Source organism: Lemur catta, chromosome 17 (genome assembly GCF_020740605.2).
Source record: "Lemur catta isolate mLemCat1 chromosome 17, mLemCat1.pri, whole genome shotgun sequence".
In the NCBI taxonomy this organism is placed as follows: domain Eukaryota; kingdom Metazoa; phylum Chordata; class Mammalia; order Primates; family Lemuridae; genus Lemur; species Lemur catta.
In genome coordinates, this window is record NC_059144.1 from 15821996 (window position 1) to 15845278 (window position 23283).

A 23283-nucleotide genomic window follows, 5' to 3' on the forward strand; every position below is an offset into this window, starting at 1 on the left:
TAGGGCGGGAATAAGATGTTAACTAAGTCATCACACAGACAAGTAGATGACCACAAAGAGCGACAAGCACCATGAATTAAAATGAGCTGGTGCCATGACAGAGAATTGTGGGGAGGGGACCTCATCTGGATTTGGAGGTCACAAAGAGCTCTCTGTAGAAGTGACATTCAGGCTGGAGAAAGTTGGTGGCAACCTTGGGGTGGAAATGGGGCTCTCCACAGACAGGGCAAGGTAAGCATGTGGAGCTTTAAGTCCCTGCTGCGCAGGTTCAAATGCCAGCTGTACCACTCCCAGGCTGAGTCACCTGAGCTGAATCAGTGAACATCCTTGAGCCTCCGTTGCCTCATCTATAAAATGGGCTTAACAATGATATCCACTCATCTCGAGCTGTTGTGAAGATCAGCTGAAATAACCACTGAGGAAAGGGCTTTGCAAACTGCAAGGCGTTGGGTGAATAGCTGAGGTTGTTACTGTTAATGGTTTGGGGAAGGTGACATTTATTTGCCCCGAGTCTCCTCTCCAAGGCACTGTGCTCCCCTCTGCACACGACCGGAGCAGGCACAGCCCCACTGAGCACCACCTTCCCTTCCTGGTGGAAGGACGGTGCCAGCACTTTCCATCAGGGTTCGGGCCAGAACCGACATCACCACAGTATGGTTCTGAAACCAGGGTTCAATACGTTCACAAATTGCAATGTAAACACTGAGAAAGGCTCAGATGAGATGTTCAGGGTCAAGCTCTGGTCGGCTGTGATGACCGCATTTCAAGCGGATCATGTACAATTAATTCACATCGATGGAGTCTCCCAAAATGACCACTTCCGGCCTGGAGCCTTGCCCACCAGGTTGGCACATGGCATGCAACATAAAGGCAGCTGTGCAGCAGCAGCACGGTGCTCACACGGCACGGGCCGGAGAAGGGGCATGGCATGGTGGCCCAGCACCAGTCCTGCAGTGGCAGGGGAGGGGCCGCAGCGCCCCACAGCAAACTTCCACGTCCCCCTGGAACTGCAGTGTCTTCCTCACTCGTAGTGTCCCCTAGAGCCACATGCCCGTCTTACTCATCTACGGCCCCCGTGGCACCCGCCACAGAATAGAGCATGTAAAGGTTTGGGAGTTAATAGGTTTCTATTGCCCCAGCTGGAAGATATGAGGCCAGCCCGACGGCCGGGGCTCCCAGTCTGCAGTGAGGACCCTCTGTGGCATCACAGTCTACAGCGAGGATGCTCCCGGCTTAGAGAAACGTTAATTTTCAGAGACCAGACTCTCAGCGCAAAATCTGACTCCCAACACCATCTGTGCCCCCCAGAGGGCAGGGCTGGGGTTGGGACAGCCTTGCCCATGGTGACTCAGTCCCCTTCGCCACCGCCAAGGACCTCGCAGGGAGCTCTGCTCCTCCCCCTTTGTGCGGGACCCCCCCCAGGGGCCTTAGACAGCGCCCGGCAGGCGGGAGAGCTCACCCACACCAAACACGCCCCCGGGTGCTGTGTGGGAGCAAGAGGCAGGCAGCGCCAGGGCCCAGGACACCCGACCCGCTGCCGCGAGAGCTCGCTCCAGGCACGGGAAACGTGGGCAGCACATTTCACGTTTCGTCCAGTTCTCAGTCACATCCACTTTGGGCCAACAGTAGCCACGGAGGTGACGGACAGAAAACACTGTAGTCCTACTTTGATTCTTCCTTTTAGGGGGACTCGACTGATACCCTTGATCATGCTGAGAGAGGACAGTGGCGGGCTGGGCTCCCCCAGTCTGCGCCCTCCCACCTCCACCCAGGAGCAGCCGGCTCCGCCAGCCCCAGGCTGAGACCCCCCCGAGGGAGAACAGGACGGCGCACCCACCTGGCTGGCTGACAGGAGCTCTGGGTTTCCGTCACTCATCCCCACGTAGGCACTGTCACCATCAAACTAGAACAGAGAGAGAGAGGGAGAAGCAGCTCTGGTTAAAATGTTCGCAAGAAGGCTCCAGGAGAAGCAGCCGGAGGAGGCTGTGGGACCGACTGTGCGGGCCCGTGGGGCCTGCAGAAGCCAAGCCCAGGACGCCAGAGGCCCCGTTTCAGCAGGGCTCCCTCTTGGGTGGAAGGAGAAGCCCCTGATGTGTGGCCCCTGAGGGCTCAGGTCCGCACCATTAATCACTCTTAGAATGAAGACAGGAGAAGCTTTCTGCCCTCTAGACTTTGTCCAAAGACACTGCAGACTGCCTAGTCAGGTACTGAGCTTCCCATCCCTGGAAGTATGCAAACACCTCCCTTGGCCAAAATGACATCAAGGGATCAGCTCACACTAGAATCTCATGTGCTATGAGAGGCCCAGATCTCCAGAGCCTTGGGGTCATGACAGCCTGCCTCAGACATACCCTCTGGGCTTTGTGGCTTTGCCCCTTCCCCTGCACCCCATCCCAGCCCCAAGGCCACCCCTGGCCACAGGCAGTGAGGGCTGCCGGAGAAACCACGTGTGTACAGAACTACAATCCTGTGTTTGGAGGAGCTGCCAAGGCCGGATTCAGGACGATTTCCCTACAACAGAGCAGGTGCAGTGGGTGAGATGTCAGCCCTGGGGTCCCTGGCTCCCTCTTTGCCCTATGTGTGATCTTGAGCTGGTGTCCGAACTCCTGAGGCCCCTCCTCTGTCAAATGGGGGTGATGCCTGTGCTCCCCATTCACAGGATGCTGCATCGTTGAGCACTCAACTTGATTTCAGCTAGTTCCCTTCCCTTGAGATAGGCGGCTTAGATTGGGTTCCCTAGAAGCAGAGCCTGAGGCAAGGGTTCAAATGCATGTGATTTTTGAGGGACTGCTCTTTAAGCATAACCTGTATGTGTGAGACGGATGGAGAACAGGACAATGGATGCAGCTGGGATGTCGTCTCAGCTAGAGACTCCATCAGTCTGATCCCGTGGGGAGCTCTGGGGCATGAATTGCGATGCAGAGTTAGTTCCGAAATGAAGAAAGGGGTGGCCTTTGTAAGTCAGGCATTGGCTGTGAGCTGCCCTTAGGGGACACGGGGAGGCATAACCTCTGAGAAAGGTGGTCCCCATTTGGCCAAGGATAATTCTCCAAGGAACTGTACCAGCTGCCAGCCACGTGCCGCCAATGCTCAGAGCAGATGGGAGATGTCTGTGCTGGCACTAACGGGTTCGGGTGGGGCACCCACAGCCACCCGCCATTTTATTTTAATTGAACAATTTATGTATTAAGATATATTCCCATGGTTCAAAATTCCAAAAGTACAAAAAGCAATACCACCTCGCCTCCCAGCTATCCATTGTCCCTCCCCAGAGGCAACTGTTCTAGCAGCTTCTTTATACCCTTTCAAAAACTATCTACGTATATACATTTTATAGCCATTTCTTCCACACAAATGACAACATACCAGACACACTATTTTGCATCTTATTTTTCTCTTAGCAACCATCTTGGAAAATGTTTTATCTCAGAACATAATTCTTTCTTCTGTACCCATATGGCACAGCATGGATGTAACATGGCCAGTTACATTGTCTTTGGCTCTTCCAACGCTGCCCCTGTAAATATCTGTGTACATCTATAATTTACTATGGGTGAGAGTTTATCCGTAGGATTAATCTGTGTAATCGCTGAGCCCAACTGTACGTGCATTTGTAATTTGGACAGACATCACCAGTGGCCCTTGTGGAGGCTGCAAAAATTCCCACTCTCTCCCATGACCATGCGCAAGGTGTCAGCTCCCCAGCCTGCACTTTGCCCAAGAACTGGCTCAGATGCCAGCCCCAGACCCCTGTGGGCCAAGAGCCCCCCACCACCCTGACCACCCTTCCCTGTTTACCCTGTTCTTTGCCCCATAGCCCCTTTGCCTCTTTTACCTTCTAGCATTCTCTATAATTTACTTATTTACCATTTTTATTGCTGATGGTAAAATGGAGGCTCCCATGGTTTGGGGATCTTAGTCTATCTGTACACTGATGCCTCTGAAGCTCCTTGGAGTCGTGCAGATATTCAATACATGTTTGTTGAATGAATGCATGCATGAATGAATGAAGCAGCCACTACAACATTCAGATTGTCTCCCACCAGGCCAGTCTTCCCTTGTAGGCAGTGGGGTTGGTGGTTACACCCTAGAGCCTCCCCACACAGGGATGGGCAGAGTTCCTCAGCGACTGTGGGGTTATCAAAAGAAAAGGATGTGACGTGCCTGGAGTTTGGGCACTGACCCCCAATACAGAGCCCTGTCCACCACACTGCACCCAGAGCTCATGCTTCAAGGCCCTGCACAGAGGCCACCTCCTCCAGGAGGTCTGCCATGCTCTCATCTCCTCTGGTTGTCCTTCCTACAACACAGACTGTGTCCACATTTGTCATCTGTCCCAGACCAACATGGAGACTGGAACCGTGTCCTGGTTGCCTCTGAATCCCCCAGCACCTGGCACAGGCTGGCAGCAAACTAGGCAGGGGAGAAGAGCTTCCAACAAAAGCTCCTAGATACCACATGGTGTGTTCCCATGGTCATTGATTGCTTTGATAAAAACAGAACTTTTTAAAAATCCTTCATAATATATAAGTATATTCTATTTAGAATAGAAAGAACAATGGAAATGGAGGGGCATTAAGTTGAATGACGTGTTTGAAACATTTTATAAAGCAATACTAATCAAACAGTATGGTATAAGTTAAAAATATAGAAATATACATCAAAGAGACAGAGGAAAAGATGTTCAAAAAAACATTTATACCAGCCACCACGTGTTAAATGCTGGCTAGAACAGAGCCACCAACAAAGGCGGGGCCACCGTCTGCCTCCTGCATGGCAGGCAATCAATAACTATTTGGTGAATGACTATATCTGGCACTGGGCAAAATGCTTTCCATAAAAGATCACATTTAATCCTCATAATGAACCAATGAAGAAAATATTCTTTTCCCTGTTTAAAATCAGGGAAACAGAGAGAGGATAAGTAGTTGCACAAGATCACACGGCTGGGGAGAAACTGGACGTTAAGAGTCATTTGTTTGATTTCTCCTGCTTTGGCCCTCCCACTAGGCTACAAATTCCTTGACAGCAGGAACCAAGGCTTTTCTAGATCCTACTCCATCAGTAATTAGCCCCGGGCCTGGCACATAACAGGTGCGTGGTAAGTGTGTGTTGGAGGTTCCGGAGAGGGAGGCATCGTCCACGCGAGCAGAGGGGCACGACGCTGGAGAAGTCGGGCAGAGATGCCTGGGTCTTGATGTGCGTGTGTCGGGGTAGGCAGGGGAGCGGCGGGGCAGTGGATTCCCGTGAGGTCACTGGAGCCTGTCTTATTCATTCACTCGTTTATTCAACCAACATCTAAGAAAGAGCTGCCACATCCCGGAGCAAAACGATTGCTTCCGGCTTTCGAGGAGGGCTTGAGAAGTTGGCGGAGGTTCCCAAGGCAGGGCCCGAGTCACCTCAGCTCTGTTACCCCTGGAGCCCTTGCACGGTGCCCGGGAGCGTGCTGGCTCAGGATCAGCGGCTAAGACAGCAGAGGCCCTGGGGCAGAGGGGAGGCCTGTTCTCTGGCCCCCCCTGCCAGGGCTCCACCATGTCCGGGTCCTTGGAAGGGGAAAAAGAGGAGGGCAGGGGACCCTGAGGACTCCCAGGCTTCCCCTGGCTTGGCCTCCAGGGCAGCAAGGCCTGGGCTTACCCCCTCAGCCCCTCCTCGTTTGGGACCCTTTCTGGGGGAATGAACCTGAAAGCCAAGGGGCAAGGTCGTCACCTCTGCCCTCAGACACAGCAGGGCGACCTTCTCCACGTGTGCACAGACAAGATCAAAGACACCCACATCCTCACCCTCCGCACTGCATACGCCGAGGGTGAACACAAAGGTATATGACAGACGCTGCGGGCACACACACGTACCACACCCCCACGTTTGTGTGGACTCATAGCACACACAACACAGCATTCCAGACAGCACTTGGTCACACAGGTACCACACCCATGGGTAACACAAACCAACACAAACCAGCGTGCACACAGCACAAGCTCGAGTGTGCACGTATCAGAGACCTTTTACATGACTGGACACGATACCCACAGCACGCACACATAGGAAAGGAGGGTATGCCCAGGTGTGCATGGATACCCCACGTATCTGCAACTGTACAAATGCAACTCGCATAAATGTGAACACAAACACATACTGCACGTGCTTGTAGAGACACACAAAGCAAAGATGTGTATGAACTTAAATTCCATGCATCTTTCACAATTTATCCGTCCCTAGATCAAAAATCTTTTTTCACACCACACAACCTTCTGCACGCTTTAAAATGTGGGGGGAAAGAATGGAGGGAGAAACAACAGCCTAAGAATTTCCATGAAACGCCAGGAGAACATCCTCTTACCAGTGACTGGAATAGATTAATTTTCCCCATTTCATATTCTAATTATAATTCCTTTTCCCATTGCCATCTTCAGTCCTCACTACAGCTGGAAGATTGTTCTGCAAAAGCCGGGCCTTCATCTTCTCTTCCCAAGAGTTTTGTCATGGAAATGAGTTTTGGAATCTGAAAGAACCCACATTTTTGCAAATATTGAATGTGTAGGGATAACCCTTTCATGACGGCCACCAGGGACACGGCTCACAGAGGCTTCCAAAGGGTCTGTGTGGTCCCCTCCGGGAGAGGGGCTCCCGGGTTCCTCTTCCAACAGCCACCCCCCAACCTAAGCACACCATGTTCCCCCAAAGGCTTTTTTAAAAAAAATTTTAAGGAAACTTAGCAAATAGGCAGCCAAGGGGAAAGGTAAAAATTCCTGATTGTAGGAGAGTCAGATCCCGGCCCCATCTGGGCCACCTCGGGTACGTTCTGTGACTGCTCTGGCCTCAGTTTTCTCATTCTCGTGAGCCGCAGTCACTGTCATGATAGGTCTAAATTAAATATTCAGGGGACAGACAGATGTGAACAGTAGGGTGGATGAACAGATAGAAGGGAGGGAGGGAGGAAAGGATGGGGTGGGTGAGTGGACAGGGGATGGATGGATGGATGAGGGATGGATGGACAAGGTATTGTATAAATTAGCACTGTCCCACAGGAAAGTAATGCAAGTCACAAATGTGAGCCACATATGTCATTTTAAATTTTCTAGTAGACACAGTTCAAAAAGTGAATATTAACAGATGAAATTAATGTTAATGATATATTTTATTTAACACAATCTAGTCACATTTTAACTTGTAATCAATATCAAAATGATTACTAATGAGATCGTTTGTTAAGGGGATGAAAGGATGGATGGATGGATGGATGAGGAGGTGAGCGGCTGGGGTATGGATGGGGTGGCTGGGAGGAGAGGGAGGAATGGATGAACGGATGGAGGAGGTAGGGTGGCTGGGTGAGTGTGAGGAGACAAGTGTATGGGATGAGGACTGGGGTGGTGGATGAGATGAACAGATGGACGGACAGATGCCTGGGTGGACAGGATGGGTTGAATGGGTGGCTGGGACGGAGAGGTGGGTAGACAAGTGGGTCTGGTATTTCCTCCTCACTCTTTTTACACCTTCCCTGGACAACATCATGGCTTCTCAGGGTAGTAATATGTCACTCTTAAATCCTTATCTATAGCCCAGTTACCCAGATTCCAATGTACGATTTCTCCTAGACATCTCCCCCATTTGGCCCATGAGCACCTCAAGTTCAACACACCCAACACCAAACTCATGACATGTGCACAGACCTGCTTTCTCCAGTCCTTCCTCAGCATCATGTAAGCTGTCACCTCCCACACCTCCCACAGCCAGTACCCCTGGGATGACTCTGGACTCCTTCCCTCCTACGTCGTAGAGCTTCCATAGAGCTGATCCAATCACCTGCAAGAGCTTTCTGCTCAGCTTCCTGCCAACCCGTCTTCTACGATGCCTGTCGCTAGTGGCCTTTGGGCAATCATTTGCCTCCTCAGATCAAAATCTTCAGTGACGCCACATCACTTAGCCTGTATCCAGGACCCGCCATGGCAACGGGCCCAAGCCTCAGCTCCCACGGGGACCTTGGGATGGGAAACTTCAGCACCCTTGCCTGTGCACACTGACCCTTGCCCCATCAGCCTGGCACACTGACCCCTCCCCCATCAGCCCGTGCACACCGACCCCTCCCCCATCAGCCTGGAACATTCCCCTTCCTCTGCCCACCGAAATCCAACCCTTCCTAGGTCGTTTTATTTTCTGGCTATGAACTCCAAACTTAGCAGTCTTGCTTGTTTTTATAAACCCAGATTCTTTGGACTTAATTCAACTGCTATGTGCAGTAAAATATACTGGGTAACAGCACTGATTTCTGAATCCAAGTACTGGTTCCACCACTTACTAGCCGAGTCACCTTCATGTGGATTTAACTTCACTTTGCCTTAGTTTCCTCGCCTATAAAACAATAATCAGGGCAGCTACGCTCCTACCTCCTAAGGTTCTTGTTACCTGTTACAAGCTATCAGATATGAGTTAATACCTGTAACATAAAGCTTAACAATGTTAACTATTTTTGACAGGTGCTTAATAAATGTTATCTATTATTATTGTTATTATATGCTAAACTCATATCTCCTTATCAGCCCCAATCTTCCTCAATCTAGCAGATGACCTTGTGTCACTGAAAAACTGAGGCCATCAGATACGCCCCTTAACTCTCCCAACTGTCCCCACATGGGTGTATAGCACACCCATCCCGACTTCCCTTCCTTTAGCCTGAAAAGGTGAAGTGTCTCCCTCCTGTTCAAGGTCAGTCCCTTCAGCTCGACCCCATCCCTCCCATGTCCTCCCATTCCCATTCGCTCTCACTCTTGGTCCTGGCTATAAGGTCTAATCTAAACGTGCTGAAGCCGAATGAGACCAGGCGATGCCTCTGTCGTATCATGTACCAAGCGCCTGCAGCGTGCCGAGGAACATGCTGCTCCCGCCCTCTGGAGATCTACAATAACTGAATGTTGTCGCTGCCCCTTGGAAAATCACAAACATGCAAACAGATCATCACAAGCGCTGACAAGAGGTAAAACAAAGGGATCTGGAGGTTACAGAGGGGGCAACAGTCACTGTTCACTGAACATCACCTAGTGAGTGCTTGCTGTGTGCCAGACATTGTGCTCGATACCAGGCGTACCCTGATGGTTATGACACAGCCCCTGCCATCAGGGAGCCCCCAGTCCTTTGCAGAAGCTGACAGCTATAGCGGGACAGTAAGACCGTCCTATTCACAAATTTGTAAAGAAAAAGACAGGTCATTCTTAGGCCATAGTCCCAAGCCGCAAGTAATCGTACAACCAGTTTAAAGCCCATCATGATGGGTCAGTGACAGCTTTGCAATCCCCGCTTCTGAAAGTCAAGCGATCACCAGTCTTACTCCAACAGCCCCGTAGCCACGGCTGCAGCCAGACTCACAGCCTCCTGCACCGAGAGTCCTCCTCCCCAGGGCTCCATGCTCCCCAACACCCTGGAGAGATAACTCCGGCTTGATGTGGGGAGACTAGTTTTGCAAAGTACAGCAATAGATTCATCTTGTTGCTTCAGATATTGAATGATGTCCTCTTCTGTGACACATGCGACAAAGGCCCAGATAAGATTAGCGTAGGGGAATAGGAGCAAGGCAGAGGGTCTTCCCAGAGAGGCATCTCATAAAAAGTGCCTTGGGAGCTCTACGATGTAGGACACACAGGAGGTGACTGGGCAGAGAGCAGGGAACATGACATCCAAGACTGCTGTGAGCACGAGCCAGTGAGCACCTACTGTATACCAGCTCCTGTCCCAGAGCTGTGCCTAGTCATCTCATTGGAACCCCCTGGAAACCTCCAGGCTGTTGGGACCAGCCCCGCTGTAGCCATGAACAAGGTGAGGCGGAGGGCTTGTCCAAAGCCAACCAGCCATTCTAAATTTGGCCTTGACCCAAGGTACCAAAGCAACAGCTGTTCTGTAGAAGCTGCTGCTCCTCCCCTCTGCACAGAGACACAGATCAAAGACCAAGGATGCACAGCCCTCCCCCCAGCGAGTCACAGACATTGAGAGACGCGGCTCACAGAGATCTAAAGAGGAAACAATCAAAGTAGCATACACTGCTCCCGCCTACCCCCACATCGGGCCTTGAGAACACTCGTTGTGTGCTGATAAAACCCAGCTCGGAAGATAGAGGCAGGGAACGCGCAGCTGCCACCTAGGCCCTGCTGAGAGTGCGGTTTTATGCGGCAGTCTCACGGGGCGATAGGTATCAGGACCAGGGACGTGCTGGGGGGAGGGGTGGGGGCCAAGAGCCCTGCACAGATGGAAGCCTCTGCTCAAACTGACCCAGGCCCTCCATGGCCACCTCCGTCCCATCACCACTTGGAGAAACATCATGGCACAGAGGTTACAAACATGGGCTCTGGGTTCAAATCCTGAGCTTATTGCTTTCAAGCTGTGTGACTTTTTAAACTACGTTACTGTATCTCAGTTTCCTCATCTAAAACTGAGTATGATGACTCATTTTGGGTTAAATAAATTAATATATGGAAAGAGCTTACATTGTCTAGCACAGAGAAAGCGCTCCATAATTATTAGCTATTTCTCATTTTATTACTCAGTCCTCATACAGCCCTGTCAGGTTGCAATTGCTACCTCTCTTCTACAGGTGAAGAAGCTGAGTGGGGCTTTATGGAAATCTCTGAAGTCTTAAGCATGGGAAAGACCCCCGCTGCCTCTGTCGCTGTATGTCATTTAAAATACAATTTGTAAATTAAAGGCTTTGTAGGAAAGTCTAACTGAGGGTGGATTTTTTTTCCCCCGTGATTGTGACTTTTGTGCTTTGTTCCTGAAGTATCAAACATCAATTTCTCTCCAAAAATGTTTTTCTTCTGATTGGTGTTGCTGCTTTGCCAGGCATAATGTACTTTCTTACTCTGCCCACTGAGAAATCCAGTGCCACAAGTGAGGCCCAGAGAGGTTAGGGGATCTGCCTAAGGCCACACAGCCAGGATGTGCCCAAGCTAAGTCTGATGACCAGGAGGCTGGCCCCACAGAAACTTCCCACTCCCACTGTGTCCAAGCTATGTGAACCAGAGAAGGTGACCTCATGACTCTGGGTCTGGGGACTTCTCCACCCGTAAGAAGGGACAAAGCCTTGGGCACAGCCGCCGAGAGGAGCTGGGAACATGCCTCATGAGCAAGCCCAGTGCCGTGGGCCACTGCAGGACCCTCGTCCCCACTGCTAACAAGAGTTGGCTTAGATGGTGTTACGTGTTTTAGTCAATAAAAACATACAGCTTGAGGCCAGGAGTTCGAGACCAGCCTGGGCAACATAGGGAGAGCCCGTCTCTACAAAAAAAAATTTTTTTTAATTAGCTGGGTACAGTGATGTGCACCTGTAGTCCCAGCTACCCGGGAGGCTGAGGTGGGAGGATTGCTTGAGCCCAGGAGTTCAAGGCTGCAGTGAGCTATGATCACACCACTGCACTCCAGCCTGGGTGGCACAGCTAGACCCCGTCTCAAATGAAAATAAAAAACAAAACAAAACATCAAGAGGTGGCATGAAAGTAGCTGGGGTCACTACAGCTCCCAGGGTGAGCGATGCCAGGCACCTGGCTCCTCGGCAAAGTGGGAATCACTGTCCCCATTTCACAGATGAGAAAGCAGAGCCCGCCCACCTGGCTGTGCTCTGACTGTGCTCCTAGATCTTCGCTGTCCAGAACGGCGGCCACCGGCCACATGTGGCTACTGAGCACTTGAAACGTGGCTCACCCAAATTGAGATGCGTTTAAGTGTAAAATACACACTGGACCTCAAAGACTTCGAGCAACAACAAAAAAAGAATGTAAAATATCTCATCACTTTTTTTATATTGATTACATGTTGAAATGATAACTATTTTGGATATACTGGGTTAACTAAAATATATTTTTAAAATTAATGTCACCTGTTTCTTTTTACTTTTTTGGAATGTGGCCATGACAAAATTTAAAATCACATGTGTGGTTTGCACTGTATTGCTACAGGACAGTGCTGGTGTAGACGCTGCCCCGGCCATGTCTGCTCCTGACCCAGAGCCCTGGAGAGAGAAGAGTTGACATCAGCAACAGCTGAATTCAATTCTCCATGACAGATATGGGGAAACTGAGGCCCACAGAGTCTGGTAACGAGGCATTCACTCACTCAACAAATGTTACTTGAAGCCCTACTATGTGCTGTGGGTGCTGGGATCTAGGAAGGAACAAAATATACGGCCATGTCCCAGTCCAGGGCTCTGCCCTGATGCCAGCTTGCAGGCTGGGGTGAGCGGGGTCATGAGGCAGGACTCCTTGCCCAGCTAAGTCATGCTGGGGACCAGCACCTGGACTCCGCACCAGCCCTCGTCTCCCCCCAGCTGGCTGGACCACAGCTCTCTCAGACCGCAGATGGGAACTCCAGCTCCAACCTAGCATCAATCGGCCTCCAAGACCACTGGCGAGTCCCATCACAGCACACTAAGTGGCTGCCACTGCCAAGAGGGCCCGATGGGCAGGGCAGCCCAGTGGGCGCAGCGCAGGGGCCCCGCAGGCCTGTGTTTCTTCCCCGGTGCAGCCACTGGTAGCTCATACGCTGTCTGCATTACTGCAGATTTATGGCAAAAATTATCCTCTCTCTCAGCTCCATTTAAAGCCATTTGGAGCTCGCTCCCATCCCCGATTATAAATCTAATTGCACATTCCAAACAGACAAGCGCTCATTAAGCTTTAATTATGCACATGTTGTTTTCAACAAACATTTTCATTTGGCCGCTATGAGGGGGAATGTTCCAAGGGGGCTGCAGACGCTGCCTGGGGCTGGAGGGAGCTGGGGCTGGGAAGTGGGTCAGGGCGTGGTCAGACGAGGTCGTTCAAGGGGCAGGGCTGGCCGGGACCCCATCAGATTGGGCCCGTGACTTTGTGGCTTCTGCTGGGGCACTCCGGAGTCCCCGTTGTCACATCTAAGCTGGCGCCAGTGCCCCTCTCCAGGGATGGGGAGGAGGGAGCATAGGGACCCCTGCCCCAGCTCTCAAGGATGAGCCCCCCAACCAAGAGCCCGTGTTGTCAGAGCTCCAGGCGTCCCCCTGCTCCCACCCGCCCCCGCGTAGAGCACAGTCATCTTCTCCAGTGCCATGTTCCCTTCCCCATTCGTTTACTCATTTATTCCACAATTACCTCCTGAGCATCGGCTGGGTCAGGCAGTGTGGGGCCAGTGAGGGCCACAACAGATAAGGCCAATGTGCGTGTGGCTCCGCCCAGGTCACCCTCTGTCCAGTTCCATCCCCCACCCCCGCACTGGGGAAAAGTCCAAATTCTTTTTTTTTTTTTTTTGAGACAGAGTCTCGCTCTGTTGCCCTGGCTAGAGTGAGTGCCATGGCATCAGCCTAGCTCACAGCAACCTCAGACTCCTGGGCTTAAGGGATCCTCCTGCCTCAGCCTCCCGAGTAGCTGGGACTACAGGCATGCGCCACCATGCCCGGCTAATTTTTTCTATATATATATTTTTAGTTGGCCAGATAATTTCTTTCTATTTTTAGTAGAGACAGAGTCTTGCTCTTGCTCAGGCTGGTCTCGAACTCCTGACCTCGAGCGATCCACCCGCCTCGGCCTCCCAGAGTGCTAGGATTACAGGCGTGAGCCACCGCGCCCGGCCAAAAGTCCAAATTCTTGACCACAGCCTTCACCTGAGCATCGGCCCCCTGCCAGCCCACCCATCCAGCCCGGCTCACATCCCTCGAGGATGCTCACCCCCCATCTGCCTTCCCAAGAGGCCTCAAGCTCCCTACGCGGACCATACACCCCGTCTAGGCTTCTGTAGTGCCTGTACCCTTCCCCTGAAACTCGCTTCCTTTTCTCGTCCATGCAGTTAATGCCCGCTCAGCTCCCGTGCTGCCCGCTCCAGGCAGCCATCGCTGATACCCACTCCCGGGCTAGACCAGCTGCCCCTCTGCTGTGGGCACCTATTAAAGCGTTTACTGGACCTCAGCGCCACGACCTAACTGACACCACACGTGTGACCCCTAAGACCAGCCTGCCCCCCACATCCCGAGGTGCCACATCCCTGTTCACCCTCCCAGGGTTGAAAAGAGGGGCACCTGCCCCCTGTGTGGCCTTGAGCAAGGCCTTCCCCTCTCTGGGCCTCAGTTTCCTCACTTGTACCTGGCGGGGTTGAGTGGATGAGGCTTTCTGGGCCCCTCCAGCTGTTCCATCAGTTTTAAGTCTGTGGTTTGCCCAGGAGCTAGGCCTTCTTTTCGCCTGAAGAGTGGAAGGACCCTGCGGGGGCTGATGACGCCGGCTGAGACATGTCAGTGCACAAATGGTGCACACACGGAGACTGGGGGACAGGGTGGCGGGAAACCCCGAGGCCCCTCCTCAAAGAGCTGGAAATCCAAGTAAGTGAAACAACACGTGCTTTAAAATGGAAATCGGGATCCATCCAGCATCTGGATGGTTACCTGTCATTTCAGGCAGGTTGCCTGTGAAATCCACAGGTAGGAAACTGACTGGGGAGCGCTCTAGGGGAGTGAGGGTATGGGAGAGGCCAGAGCGACAAGCCCAGCTGTGATGCCGTCACAGCAGAGGCCGCCACCTGTCCCAAGGGGAGCTCTGGAGCTGGGACGGTGCTGCAGAGATGCTCCAAATTGAGGCAGGGAGACAGCCAGTGTGTTCCCAAGTGGGCCAGCCACGGGCTCCATGACCTTGGCCACGGCCTCCTCCCCCCACCGAAGGCAAGGCCCAGAGAGAGGCCCCACTGAGCAGCGGCAGCAGCCAACATGCCGAGCAGGTGGCAGAACGAGTGCCTCAGTCCTGAGCAGGGGCCTGGGTGGCACACGACGGCAATCACTACAGCTACGATCACTTATTCATTCTAAATAATTGTGCAACATTTACATGGTGCTGACCGCCCGCCAGGCAATCTTTTAATTGATTTACAAATGTTAACTCATGTAATCCTCACAACCACCTTGTGAAGTAAGTTACTATGACTAAGGCTCCCATTTTACAGATGAGGAAACTGAGGTCGAGCAAGGTTAAGTAGCTTGCCCAAGGCCACACTGCTAGCAAGGGGTGGGGAGAGGATTCAAACCCAGGAAGTCCAACTCCAGAGGCCAAGCTCTAATGATGAGGCTGTGCTGCCTCTGGGCCTTGCCCCGCTACCTCCCCGAGCCGCAGCCGGACCACTCCCGGCCTCCTCCCTGGAGGCTGGGCTGCGGTCGGCGGTCTAGGGCCTAGGGCTGCCCAGCGCTGCCAATATTTGTGCTTGACAATTATCTATCATCTGAGCGGTTGGGAACAAGTCCCAAAACCGATTCTTGCCAAAGACAATTAACTAAAAGCCGCGTGTGTCGGGTGGCACTGTGGCATGGTGGGGGGGTTCCTGAGACAATGAGCAGCAGATGATTTGGAAGATATTTTCTCCCCAGCGCTACAAAACAAGCCCTCAATCATGCCACAAAGGGCTCGTATTGTTGGAAGGGAAATATGTCAACGACAGCGTTCGATCGCAAGGCGGTTTTAAAAAAAAGAAGAAGAAAAGGAAAAAAAAAATGTTTTGAAATTGTAATTTGACCTAGAAAGGTTTTTCTAGGTCACCTGCACTTGGCACTCGTGCATCTAACCCCAAAACCTAACACGGACAAAGTGCCAGCTTCACTTCCTTCTGTCAGTACCAGATAACACAGGAAATGATATTTGTAAACACGGCTGATAGACTTTAAAGTGCGGTATTGAAATCAGCCTTTGGACTGAGAGCGGGGAAAAGGCTGGTGCAGTACAGCTCTGGAAGCAGGCAGCCCCGGGTCACGTCCAGGCTCTGCACTTAGCTGCTGGGATCCTGCCTCTCTCATCCTCCCATTCCTCCCCTGTAAAATGGGAGTGGAGCTGGCAGGACCACGCACGCTGCCCGGCGGCTCAGGGGCACACTGCGGGGGCCTAGAAAGGCTGGCTCCCCCCTTCCAGCCCGGCCGCCTTCTCACTAGCGAGCCCCCATGCCCCAGATCTGGAGCACAGGAGACCCAGGAAGGCAGCAAGGGGCTGTGTCCTCGTAGGCCTGCTCTCCGGCAAACAGTACAAACTACATGGCACGTGCCAATGAGTTAATCTAATTCATCCTCACTGTAGAGCCATCACTTTTAAGATAAATCCCAGGGCCTCAGGGCTGGTAGCGCTTCAAACACCTTCTCAGTATCCCACTAGGGAAACTGAGGTGAGGGCTGGTAGGTGGCCCACAGTCGACGACAACCACCACACTGTTGGGTCCCCTGAGCCTGCACCTCTGGGAGAAGCCAGATTTGGCCTGTTACTGTCAAAGCCCAGAGGCGTGGTGAGCCTCCCCCCCTTCCCCAAGCCCCGACCTGGGCACCTAACATGTGCCCAGCCTTGTGCAGGCTCAGGAGGCACCTGGGACCCAGGACCGATCCGCAGGGAAGCTCCGGTGCAGAGCGGGTACAGGCACCAGCGTGATGACACCCGGGGAGATAAGGCACTAAGGTGGAGATAGGCCAGGTGAGAGCAGTTGACATACACCTGTCAGGCAGAGGGGCCACAGTGAGCCAAGGCTGGGCCCCTGGGAGGGTGAGACCATTCAGTGTGTGACTATTCAGTGTGTGTGCTGGGGGAGGAGGGGTGTCCCCAAGTCACTGAGCTGGGTTGCAGTGCGGAATGGGAGGGAGGAAATAACGTTACTGAAGGAAACAGGTGAGAGTTTCATTAAGGCAAGATTCCTAAAATTAAAGGAAGGGTGCCCAGTTCCATCAGAGAGTAAAACATCCTGTGAAGCCACAGTTAAAGCGGTGTTGCAGTGACAGAAAATGAGAACTCCGAATTAACGTAACAGAAGAAAAAAGGACAGAATTAGACCCAGCCAGGTATGGATGTGTATCATGATTAAGCCAGGTACCATGTGATGCGCTTTATGCATAATATTCCTCTCAATCTTTGCAACAATCCTAGGACGGAGATATTATCACCCCGTTTCACAGAGGAGAAAACAAGCTCAATTTAAGCAACATGGTTATAGGTCACGCAGCTAGAAAGTGGCAAAGCCCAAATCTTAACTCTGCCAAAGCTCATGCTCATAATGACTCTATTCTGTCTCTTCTTTTAGAAACAAAGAGACAAAGACAATTATTTAATAAACAGAACGGGGACAAGAGGCTCATCCTGTTCCTATTTAGGAACATCGAACCAGATTCCCACTGCAAGACACCCACCATAATGCTCTCCAAACGGATTAAAGAGTTAAGCACAGAAAGTCACGTTATAGGGAAACAATCAGAAAACAGAACAGAATGTTTATCAGATCGGCGGAGGCAGGGTAACTTCCTCAGCCCTTGAAGCAATCGCGCAGGGCGAGATTGACAGATTCAAATATATATGCATTCATATCTCCTGTGGAAGGAAACATAATAAAACCAAAATGAAAAGGACATCAGACTAAGAAAATATCAGCACCAACTAGGAGACGGCTAATATATACGACGTAGAAACGGCTCAGTCAAATTAAACAGAAAGCAAGATGCCGACAGACAAAAAGACACAGGATTCAGACGGAAAAGTCACGCGAGAGGCAATGTACCCAGAGACGAGCACGGGGGGAAAATAGACACTTGATTCAATGGCAAGCGGGAGAGGCACATGAAACAAGCCCACTGTAATGGAACGGGCATGTCTCGCCACGGCTGACGTGGGAAACCGATTTTAGATTACTGGGAAATGACGCAGCAGCCACCCCTGAGCAGACAGCCAGCCAGAGGCAGGGGACAAGGACCAGGTGCCCTCAGAGGGCACCCCCTCCCCACACCACCCAGTCTTGCTTCAAACACCCTTTTGCTCCCAGTGTCGGGGACGGTTCTAGTGATGTCCAGGACACACAGTGTTTGTTCTCCTGAAGCTTATGGCTTAGGGAGGGGGACAGGACCAGCACTCAGCACCTGGCTGAGTGGTGGGTACACTGGCAGCCAGGTTCACGGGTATAGCCAAGGGCCATGGACAAAGACCTCACAGACCTACCTACAGGATGAGCAGAACTAGCCAGGTGAGGGGAGAGGACGGGGTGGGACAGAGGGAAGAGCCCCGGGGGACAGCATTCACCAGGCCTGAGGGCAGGAGAGAAGGGCCCGTTCATAAGACGAAAGGCAAACAGGGCCCTATCGAGACGGAACTTCCAGGGCCACGCTGGGGAGTGGAGACGAAGCCCAGAACGAGAGTTGCGTGTTAGAAACCAGCCTCTGGCTTCTGGGTGGAGAATGGGTTGGAGAAGCTAAGACTGGGGAACAGGACGCGAAGCAGGGCTTGGACAGGCAAGAAACACTGGATAAAGCAACAATAAGTAAAACAGTGTGGCAGGGATTCAAACAGAAATTTATATCGACGGCCAGAATGGGAAGTAGCTTTGGAGCCAGAACCAAACCATGGCAGCCCCAGGGTGTTCGGCAGAATACAGCCCCGAGAGCCTCAGAGATGAATGAAAGTTGCCAAGAGCAAGGGATCACCCAGGAGTCAGAAAGGGGGTGACTCACGTAGTTCGCAAACCCTAATTTCCTCTCCTTGGTCACATACTTCCTTCTGATTTCTTTTTCTGATGATTCATTAAAAAAAAAAAAAAATTTCCCCTTTTAAATTTCATACCAGAAATGTTTGAGTACCTGGGCTCACCCTGCCCCAAGCTGTAACCTCTTGCCCCTGAACCAGCAAAACCCAACTTAACCCCAGGTGACTAAGAAGATGCCACCGAGAGGAAGCCAGAGGTTTCGGGCCCTGTTATGGCTGTCAGAGACCCTGTGGGCCTGCCCAAGCCCCAGGGGGTGTCCGGCAGCAGCTCACACACAGATCCACGGCCCTCAGCCAGAGCCCATGTGGTTTCACAATTCAAAATTGGTTTGGATTTCAGAAAAGTAATGAAGTGCAAATTCTGCAGATTCTGCAAATCCTGCCATAGCTTCAGTGGGGCCCGGGGCAACACCTGCGTATTTCTGCAGTGGAACATATGCATATTCACACAAGTGGGGGTAAGTGAAGATTACAAAGAGCCTCGTGTCAGTTCAGGTCATGTTTGGGGGCCAGATGAGTTTGCAGCATACTTACAAAACCACGTACGGTTGCATAAGCTTGTTGGATTTCTGATGCGGCAGTTTCGAGCTGAATCAAGCACTGGGACCCATGTGATAGGCTCCTGTTGGGTGGCTGGCCCTCTGAATGCCCATTTTACAGATGAGGAAACTGAGGCTTGGAAAGGGAAAGGAAAGTGCTCAAGGTCTCACAGCTATTAAGTGGCTGGGCTGGGGTCCAAATTCAGGTCCAACGTCTTTCCACCCACCCTCATGGGTTCTCCAGCGGGTGAAATGGCAGACAGAACATTTAACATCACAGGGAACGTGCACAGCACAGGGGGTGGGCAAGACCAGGTGCAACAGGAATGAGGCTGCCCAGGCACCTAGAAAAAACCCCATACTGGGCGTCTGTCTTCCGAGGTAGGCCCAGGAGCATCCAGCCATCCTCCCGCAGATGTTTGCTGAGCGCCCACTTCGTGCCAGGCCCAGTCCTGGGGGCTGGGACATAGTGCAGAGCAAGGCAGACACCGTCCCAGCCCCTGCCGGGCTCAGAGTCCACTGGGGAAGACAGGTCACAAGCAAGCAAACACAAAAAGTGGCTACAAATTGTGAAAAAGGCTGTGAAGCAAACAGAAAATGCAGAGATGGAGGGTAGAGGGGACCGTACTTCAGAAGGTCTCTTTCTAGAGGTGACACTTCAACTGAGGGAGCCCTGAAGGAAGAGAAGGAGCCCATCAGGCAACAAGCAGGCTGGGGGGCACTCCAGGCAGAGGGGCAGCACATGCAAAGGCCCTGCGGTCAGCGAGTAGAGAGCCCACACGTGGGGAAGGAACAACACAGCTGCACATGGGTGACAGAGGGGAGGGAAGGGACGCCACGTGGGGGCCTGGGGCCACAGTAAGGCACTTGGATTTCATTCCAAATGGGAAGCTCTTGGAGAGATTTGCAGGAGAGTTGCATGCTCTGATTCATATTTTAAAAGATGACTCAGGCAGCCATATGGAGGATGGGTTCTGTGAGGCTGTTCTGTCTCAGTTTTCTCATCTGTAAAATGGGTTCATGAGACACCTTGTGCAAAGCATAGCCAAGGGGTGTCTGGCACAGAGCTGAGTCCCAGAAGATGGGAGAACAAAGACTGGGTCATCTCACCTAGTTATACATCAGGGGAACCCACTGGTAAGTCACCCTTAGTCAGTCCCCTGCTCAAAATTCTTCCAAGGTTCCCCACTGTCCTCAGGACACACCCACCTCTATCCCAAGGTCCTGAGGTCCTGCTTGGCCTGGTCCCTGCTGATTCCTCCAGCCCGTCCCTCACCCCCTCACCGTCTCCCACTGGGTCTCTACTCCCCTGCCAACTGGGCCACTCCTGGGTCGTGCAGGGCCCTCTGCCCAGAGCACAAGGTCTCCTTTACCCTGGTCTCACTCTCGGCCTCCCCTCCTTCCCACAAACACTGACGAGCACCCACCCTAGGCCAGCCCTGTCCTGGGCACTGAGGTGAAGGGACCGTGTTAAGAGATGATGCCTCTACCTGTGCATGAACAGGAGGTTGGAGGAGTGTAAGGGGCACAAGAGCACAGGAGGAAGGGTCAGCACTATCTGAGTGGAGAGAGGAGGCTTCCATGAAGTGGCCTGCAAATCATTTCTGATTTAAGGTGATATCTTAGTTTCCTATTGTTGCAATCACAAGTCAATACAAACTTGGTGGCTCATAACAACACAAATGATTCTCTTACAGTTCTGGAGGCCAGAAGTCCGAAATCAGTCTCACTGGGCTAAAATCAAGGTGTCACCAGGGCCGGCTGCTCTGGAGGATCTAGGAGAAAATCCGTTTCCTTGCTTTTCCCGCCTCTGGTGGCTGCCCGCGTCCCTTGGCTTGTGGCCCCTCCCTCCATCGTCAAAGCACGTCACTCCAGTCCCTGCTCCCATCCTCACGTCGCCTCCTCCTCGGACTCTGACTCCTCCTGCCTCCCTCTTGTACGGACGCTGTGATCCCATCGGGCCCACCCAGATCACCCCAGGTCGTCTGAAGACACTTAGTCGCAGCTGCAAAGCCCCTTTTGCCACCTAAGGTAACATTCACAGGTTTCAGAGGTTAGGACCTGGATCTACGCAGGGGCTGTTATTCAGCCTCCCACAAGTGAGTTCCATGAACTGTGCCTCAGTTTCCCTGTGTGTCTGGAGAGGGCAGGGAAGGAAGTGCTTGCTGTGTAGACTTCACTACTGCTCCCCCGTACCTGGCTGTCCTCCCCTACCTGGCAATGAGATGCTACACCTCGGCGGGGTCCCCTTGCCATTTACCAGGGCCACGTGTCTAGCTTAGGCCAATGGGCTGTGAGCAGAAACAACAGGGATCTCTTCTGGGTGGACACATAGGAAAGCAAACATGAGGCCTCTCTGCAGGACCAGCAAGGTTCCACATGCTCAAGACTCCACTGACCTACAGCCTTGTGTGTTGATCAGAGCCCAACCCCCTACTTCTCTGCTGATCGTTGTGGGACACGTAGCAAGAGCAAAAACAAACCTTCCTTGCGATACACAACTGAGATTTGGGGGATTGTTACTGCAGCATAACCCAGCCTAACGTGACCAACATACTCCATGGCTGTTTAATAGAAACCACCATTTGCTGAGGATCTACTATGAGCCAGACGCTTCACCCACATTACACGTAATCTTCATAATCACCACCCCAGCAAGGTCAGAATTACCTACTCCATTCACAGTCGAGGGAACCGAAACGCAGAGAGGTGGAGGTGAAGGCCAGGCGGCTGGGAACTGGCGGAGCTGGGATTCAAACCCTGAAGAGTGTGGTTCCAAAGCCAAATTCGTAACTGCTGCAGAGGAGCCTCCTACAAGGCATCAGGGGCTTCCAGAGCCTTCTCTAGCCCTAGATAGCTGCCACCTCAACGGTCAGCAGGGGACCAATGCAGGTGGACCCTGGGCCCAGAATCCCCAATGACAACGTGAGTTCAACCTTGGGTCCTACAGCCCTGAAACAAAAATCCCCCCCACCCCAAATCCAGCTCGAGCCTCTTCAGATGGCCAGGCTGGTTCTCGCTCACACACTCATGCATCCGTGTACTGAAAGAATTTTGCTGAGCACCTGCTTGGTGGCAGGCACTATTCTGGGCACGTGGGAGATAGCAGTGCACAAAGATCCCTGGAGCTTGCTCTCTTGCATTGGAGACAAAAAACAATACGCCTAGTCAATAAGTACCTTACATAGTACACTGGGAGGCTACAAGTACTATGGAAAGAAGAAGCGGGTGAGGGAATCCGGAGAGTGGAGATGGAGGATATGCAAGTTTAAACGGGGTGGCCTAGGGGGGCCTCGCTGGGGAAGCAATAGTGGCGCAAAGATTGGAAGGAGGTGGGGGGTGAGCGAGTAGGCATGTGGGGAGAACATTTCAGGTGGCCGGACAGCCCGTGCAAAGACCCTGGGGTGGGAGTGCACAGCAAAGTGGGCAGAGCAAGCGACGGGGAGAGGGAGGAGAGGCTACACAGGCAGCTGGGGCCTGAGTGCACCCTGTAGATGGCACTGAGATTACCCCTCCCTGGAGAGAGGAAGCCAGCACTTTTTCCACCAGCCTTATCTGATGCTGTGGTTGAAGGAGCCAGTGAGGGCAGGCGCCAGGAGCTGCATCGCTCGGCACAACCGAGGAACCTCAGCGGGGCCCTCAGAGCAGCTGACATCCGCTCAGCCTGTGGCTTCTGCCTGTGGCTTCTGCATCTCAGGTTGCCCCGATGGCTGCTATTTTTGCCCCTGTTTGGGGTTCCATGGAGGCTCCTCTGTGCACGGTTGGGTTTGCTCTGCTCAGAGCAAATGGGAGGGGTCACTTAAACACCCCAAGTGTCCATCCCAAGTGGGAAAGAAGAGGAAGTCCGTCATATGTATCCTTTTGTCAATCCTCATGACTTTCCAAGCTCAGAGAGGGTAGGTGGCTTGTCCAAGGTCACACAGCCAAATTGAACCACACACTGAGGACTCTATTCCAGTCTGTCTAGGTCTGAAGGCCCGTAATTTGCATGAAGGTCTTTGCATTTACTGCCCAAATTAACATTTCCCGAGCAGATACTCTGCTTTCCAGCCTTCCAGCAGGTGTGAGAATAAAGATGCATCCCCGTGGGTGATGTCCTCCCAGAGCACCACAGCACTGGCGGGAGGACCATGCCGGGTGGACACAGGGAAGGGACCTCTGGCTCAGACTGCTGGGGGAGGGTCGAGGGGGCAATAACAGAAGGCGTCTGGAAACTCGTGATGTCACAACCACACCTGCAAGACACACAGTCTGGACAAAGGGGTCTG

General features: G+C 52.4%; 1 protein-coding gene across 2 annotated transcripts in view; it reads right to left on the reverse strand.

The window, feature by feature from the left end:
* The window catches only part of TOX2 (TOX high mobility group box family member 2), a 133745-nt gene that overhangs the window by 79665 nt on the left and 30797 nt on the right, over positions 1–23283 (reverse strand). For both annotated transcript variants that reach the window (XM_045529186.1, XM_045529187.1), the window contains exon 2: positions 1838–1903. In XM_045529186.1, the coding sequence (XP_045385142.1) occupies positions 1838–1903 (66 nt within the window). The remainder of the gene's footprint in view (positions 1–1837; positions 1904–23283) is intronic.